General features: G+C 39.2%; 1 protein-coding gene across 1 annotated transcript; it reads right to left on the minus strand.

The window, feature by feature from the left end:
- Positions 251-6,477, minus strand: LOC109711806 (IAA-amino acid hydrolase ILR1-like 6). The gene is made up of 5 exons (XM_020235047.1): positions 6,233-6,477; positions 4,708-4,833; positions 3,754-4,071; positions 1,218-1,346; positions 251-1,109 (listed from the first exon to the last, which is right to left on the minus strand). Exons 1-5 carry the CDS (start codon positions 6,344-6,346, stop codon positions 747-749), a joined length of 1,050 nt encoding a protein of 349 aa, XP_020090636.1. The 5' UTR covers positions 6,347-6,477; the 3' UTR covers positions 251-746.

Below are 6,693 nucleotides of genomic sequence, written 5' to 3' on the forward strand. Positions count from 1 at the left end.
GTCCTAATACTCATCTTTTGTGCATTTACAATGACAGAGTATCGCAGAAAACGACACTGCAATATATGAAAAAAAAACTCCAGGTAGTAAGGACCACAGACATTTTACAGCAGAAGATCTTTTCTCTTGATGAGCGGAAAGTTTAAGCTGAGCAATACAAACAAACTCTCGCAAGTAAGAATCCAAAATAGAGCGCAAAGATACAGCTGAACATGCTCAGCAAATCGCGAAAAAGAGGAATGCCGAAAGATGGAAAACTCATTACGATCCAATTAGAGCATATCACTGTTTACAGCGTGCGTCAACACGCACACGAAGGAACACGAATGCACAAATCATCTGAATATATAAAGATATACAGAATCAATGGTTTACACTATTCTTGCCATGAAGCTCTTCCCTCAAAGCAGAGAAAATTACAGCGGAAACGAATGATACAGATGATAGGGAACAGAAAAATACATGATGCCTTGTGTCGCTTTTGTATGGGCATGTCACTCGGTTCCTCTTATACAAGGTGACTGCAGAGGTAATGTAATTTAAGGCGAAAATGAATCGCCTTTCACTACTGTTGCATTCTTATAAAGCTATGAATCACTTTGCGGAAAGGAGAGGAGACACATTTGGCTCTCTCTCTCTCTCTCTCTCTCTCTCTCTCTCTCTCTCTCTCGCTATCTCAATACAGAATTTCCGCAAAAGAATTTCTAATCAAGCAATTCTATTTTCAGCCACAGGCGATATAAATTCTAGCCATGCTCGATGAGATATCTCTCAGCTATTGCAGCGTGCATAGCAGCGCCATTGGGAAGAACATCTTCATCGATCATGAAATAAGGAGAATGGCCTACATGAACCGACCCCAGCGTCTCGTTCCGCACACCGATGTAGAAGAAGGCGGCGGGGATAACTTCAGAATAGAATGAGAAGTCTTCTGCCCCCATTGATCGAGAGACAACTTTGTAATTTTTGGGCCCAAAAAGGTCGACAGCCACCTTCTTTACGTGCTCGTACATATGCTCATCGTTCACCATTGGTGGGTAAAAGCTTTCATTCTCAAAGAAATCTACTGAAGCTTTGCTTCTATAGACGCTAGACTGCATAACTATTATCTGTTAAAAAGTAGCTGTCTCGGCATAAGAATTACCAAATGATGCTTTAACAAAAGACCAGTAAGTTTAAGATGTCATGCTGCACTGTAAAATGTATCCAAAACCAACCTCTTCTATTCTCTGCCGAAGCTGGTAAAAGCTTGTGTTGGAGAAAGCCCGGAAAGTTCCACCAAGGATGACCGATTGAGGGGTCTTATCGAGATGATCAGCTCCATTAACTGATGTGACCGAGACAACCTGAAGGCATGAAGTGAATCAGCACCATTAATGATACTAGCAGTGGGTCAAGTGAGAGGAATGGGGAAAAAATAAAAAAAAGAAGATCATTTAAGACTAATTTTCTTGAGAAAAATTTTTATGCTTATGTTAATTTTCACAGTAAGAAGACTATCGAGATTAAAAGTATGCTTTTTTGGCTTCAAGTTCTCTTGGGAACATGGACAAGACTAAGAAGAACAAAGTAAACAGAAATTAGGTTTATGCAGAGTAGCAGTATTTCGGATATTATTTAGCTACTATGTTTTAGGAACACAGTAAAACAGAATTTAGCTATAAAAGTGCGAGCAATTATCGATATCTGTTAATAGTTTTAAGAGAATCACTTAGTGTAACAGTAAGGCTTGCTACACTGTTTCCTTTTGGATTGTTCCGCACCACTAGAACCACCTCTCCATTAACAGGCATTTATAAGCATTTATAATTGAGAGTATTGGGATTGATATTCTCCACTATTACTCAATTATTAATAGCTTGATTCCTTAATAATGTTTTTACGGCTATTGGAATTATCAGAGCAAAAGTTTAGTTTTGTAAAACCAAAAATTGCCTTCTTTCTTTTCTCCTTTCCTTTAACACATTTCCTGTCTTCCTACAATGATGTGTAGAAATCATTAAAAGAACCTGAACTATTTTTACCATCACCACTTATACAGCCACAACCACCAACACCACCACACCCCAAACCCTAAAACCACCCACTGCCGCGTTAGGATAGATATACTCCAGCAAATCAGCAAAGAATGCTAATCAACTAGTAATATAGCCAACTAAAATATATTGAAAGAAAAGAATAAGAGAAGTGATCGAGAAGGCGACCTAAGGGAATCTAAAACTAGACTAGAGGAAACAAATTCTTGCTATTTCTCATGTAAAGGTACCATATAACCTTCAACAAATGAACAGAGAAAGATATAAAAACAATGTCTGCCTGGAGCAGACTACTTGGAATCAAATAATACGGATAATCAACTGACAGTAAGGTATAAGAAGAGAAAGGACAAGTGTTCAAGATGCAGGAAACAAGTTGATTATCCACATTATAAGTTTCCTTTAAAAACTTTGGGAATTTAACTATCCATCCCTAGTATGGATGAACAACTCTTTTCCTTTAAGAATAGTTGGAAACAAATAATATGAATAATCAAATAACAGGTTTCAACTGAGAAAATTTATTCCATATCTATGATAACTAAAACTTAACTTCGGGAAAAGGGGAACGAAATATGTTGAACCATCTAAAGCCCATATTTTTCTAAATCAGTAAATTAAGTTTTGCCCAACTCAGATAGGTCTAGAAGATATTATAGAGACTGAAGATAAAGGTTGTTTGAAGACATAATATTTTGAATCTTTGACACAATTGCAGGGTGTACTGTCTATGATGAATTGATTGTGGGGGCCAGATGCCAAATAGCTGAAGAAAAAAAATCGTAGCAGAATGATTAGTTACGCTAAGCTTCAAATTGAATCATACACTTCAGATTGTGAGCCAGATGCTTTCAATTATGCTGAACCACTAGGCCTAAATGAGTAATGCTCACGAACCATAATTGATAGTTGAAGAAATAGTAGCAGAGAAATCAGTTTTCTTCCAATCAGATTGAGAACCAGATGCTATCAATTATGGTGAGCTCTTGATTTGAACCTTGAGCAATGAACACAACAAGCAGACCAATGTTTTCAGCTGTAGTCCAACAATGGTCAGAAAGTCATTTCTCTTCAAGCAGAAGCTGTTAGGCTGGCAGGAGAAAAACCCCAGATAGTTTTCTATATGTCTTTGTCTATTAGTTTGTTCTATCTCACAGGTTGCATTAGCTCCTTCGTTGCAGAACACAACTGCAGCTCTTTCTGCTCTCCACTGCTTCATCTCAGCTCTCAGATTACTTGATACAGTAATTGTTGGTGCAATGCCATCACGACATTGTGCTAGTTTTTTAGCTTGCTTTTCTTTTAATTGCCTGAAGTTTAGTGTAACGATAAGCAACATACAATTGTACGTATCATTCAAATAGGTATATTTCATCACATGTTAACGTATCTTATTGTACAGAAGTTTTTTTCTCCACGTCTTGCTTTGAATTTTAATGCAGTCATGTAGGCCTGTACAATCTCTTTCTATCTTGAAATTTACTTTAGTAAATTGGAATATGATTAAATTGATTCCTAGAAATAAGAACACATAATATAATGGCCTTATAAAGAAGTGCTGTTAAGAGTAGCGTAGTCATCCAGAGAGCACCCATGGCTTTTTCATCAGGCTGTCTGGTCTGATGGATGGTGACAACTAAAATAATGGTCAGCTTGTGATAACTACAAGAGTTTGTAGGAATAGCATTGTAAGAACTTAAGAGTTGAGACATAAAACCTGCGAGTCCAAAGGATCTGCTTCACGAGACACAAGGTTCTGTAAACTGATGACAACAGCAGAGGCAGCCAAAACAGGATTAATTGAGTGGTGTTCATTTGCAGAATGCCCTTCCTCTTGGCCCTGTATTACTGCTTTAAAAAATCCACATCCAGCAAGCAAGGGACCAGGCCCGGAACCAATTACAGAAGTGGGAAACTGATGCCATACGTGAACAGCAAAAATGGCCTCCACATCCTCCAAAGCACCATCCTCAATCATCCGCTTAGCACCTATCCCAGTTTCTTCTGCGGGCTGGAACAGAAGTTTAACAGTACCCTGCAGTATATCTTCTTAACATTAGATTGAAAGAGTTCGCCTTAGAGAAGGAAAAAACGTTAGCCTCTGTAGTCGGCATGCTCACTAGTTCTTATATTGATTTTACAGTATGTCCACATTAGTAGTTTATTCATTTACGAGTACATGACTTTCGGACAATCATACTTGTCATATTGTGAAAAAAAGCACGTTCACCGTAAATCATGTTCCTTTCTTGTTCAGAAGAACCTTATATTTCTCCCTTTTTCACTTATGAGGGTCATATTTTTTTGCCTTCACAACTGAACAAAACCACCAAATAAATCTTCTAAAAGTAATACTAATGTCAATCCCCAATTATTGCTATTAGAGAAAAAAAAAAAGTCAAAAGAGGGATAGCTTATAGCGAAAATTGAGAAACATTGCTTGATTTGGAGTTAGAAAAAGAACCTGATGTGAAAAAAGAAGAAGTAATATTAAAGAAGTAATGAAATTGTTGCAGCTCTAGCCACCTAGGAAAGCCGTAAATAAAAATTTCAACTAACACAAGAATATTTAGACAGTAAGTTGATGATACATAAAATGGAAACCTAATTTATGATCAGATGCACAAATTTCCATTCAGTTAAATGCAGAAGAAGAACGGACAGCACAGACCTTAAGAAGGTGTTCACGGGCTTTCAGTATCTTGGCTGCACCAAGAAGCATTGCTACATGAGCATCATGTCCGCAAGCATGCATTTTACCAGGGACCTTGCTTTTGTGCTTCCACTCAACAGCTTCCTGAAGAAGAGGGGGTAAAAAAAAAAAAAAAATCAGAAAAGATCAATAACTTCTTTGGCCATAAATGCCAAGAACACAGAGTTTTCAGAGTTTTCTAAGTTTTCAACATTCAAAAACAGCAGAGTAGTGGGAAGATAAAAACAGAGAGCACAAGAAGCAATAAATGTACAACAATTTATCGTATTCCACTCAACACATGATTATCTTCTCTAAACACGAGTAGCCTTCTGACAAAAAAAAATGATGTACTTATTCACCAGACATAAGCTATAACTTCATTCATAACAAAGCCGAACCATTGACCCACATATGCACGTGAATTGAAAATGTAATCCCAACCGTCAATATATCCCAAACCTGCAGCTTTAACTCCGTACTGTACTTGGTTCAGAACATGAATATCTACTCTTGACACGAATAACCTTCCGAAAAAAAAAAATGATGTACTTGATAGCGAGATATGAACGACGATTTCATTCATAACAAAGCAGAAGCATGGACCCACACCAATACACTACATCTGCATGTGCATCGAAAATATAACATTGACTCCATCAATATTCCCAGCCTGCAGCTGTAACTCCAATGGACCATACAAAAAATGTGCCGAATCTTTTGAAGAGACCAACCTTGCCCCACCTAACTGATAAAGGAGTCAAAAGGTAACAAGACGATTCACTTTTATGCGAGCTTCAATCTAATATCAAGACTAAAGTTGCAGGAGCCCTTTTATGGCAGATACGACGAGCATGTTCATTGTTATGTGAGCCTCTGCTGATCTTCTGACTGATAATATTCGAAACTTCAACTCATACAGAACAGAATAAAATGCGCCTCCTTGGCTATTAGAGGCATTTCAATTGCAGAAAAAAAAAAAAAGACAAGATAAAGAAAAAAACAACCAAACTCAGAAAGTAGCAACCTAATACAAACACGGATTAACTACAACTCTCACCCTAAATAAATCCAAACTAACACTGACAAACTGTAACCCAATTATAGTTACAGTTTCTAAACTATTAGACATACAATTTTTACAACAGAAAATCACCCTATGACTTTAACCTCAAATAATAAGCCATAGATCACTTTCAGATGCCTACGCAACATTTGAAAATTTTAATTTTACTATCTAATCTGACAATTCGCTCGATTTGATTGATCTGATCCCCATCCGTCATGATGCAATTGACTACATTTTCAATTAAAATCAGTAATGCGCGCAAATTTCGTAACCGAAGAGCAATCAATTGGGTCGAATTACCGGAATTCAAGGGTTAAAGCAGCAAAATCAAAACTTTTACGGCTAAGATAGAATTTCAGCTACAACCAAATTGAATTAGCAGATAGAGGTATCGGAGATATCGGAGCACGCCATCGGAAGGGTTTCGAGCACGACCTGAATCGGGAGCGCGTCCATGTCGGCGCGGAGGGCGACGACGGGGCGGCGGCCGTTGCCGATGGTGGCGACGAGCCCGGTGCGCGCGAGCGGGTAGCGGTAGGCCACCCCCATGGCGTCGAGCTCCTCCCGGATCAACCGGCTCGTCTCCACCTCCTCGTAGGCAAGCTCGGGGCGCTCGTGGATCCGCCGCCGCAGCGTCCGCAGCCGCTCCGCCGCCTCCGCCCGCCGCGCCAACCCCAAAATCCCCTCCCTCCACTTCCCCTCCTCCTCCTCCTCCTCCCCGCCGCTCTTCCGCCGCCTCCCGCCCCGCGCGCGNAGAGGAGAAATATAAGGGTGGGGTTATGTAAAGAAATAAGGGGGAGAGAGAGAGAGAGAGAGAGAGAGAGATAGATTGATGGGAAAACAAATTATGTTTCGAGGAATTACCGGAGCTTAAACAATTGTTATGAGAGAGAGAG

The sequence above is a fragment of the Ananas comosus genome, linkage group 6 (assembly GCF_001540865.1).
Source record: "Ananas comosus cultivar F153 linkage group 6, ASM154086v1, whole genome shotgun sequence".
Lineage (NCBI taxonomy): Eukaryota > Viridiplantae > Streptophyta > Magnoliopsida > Poales > Bromeliaceae > Ananas > Ananas comosus.

Coding starts and splice junctions, on each gene's coding strand:
- LOC109711806 (XM_020235047.1), bottom strand. CDS start 6,346: ATGGGGGTGGCCTACCGCTACCCGCTCGCGCGCACCGGGCTCGTCGCC. Junction 4,834..6,232: donor TGGACGCGCTCCCGATTCAG/GTCGTGCTCGAA, acceptor CCTCTTCTTCAG/GAAGCTGTTGAGTGGAAGCA. Junction 1,347..3,753: donor CAGATCCTTTGGACTCGCAG/GTTTTATGTCTC, acceptor TCATGCCTTCAG/GTTGTCTCGGTCACATCAGT.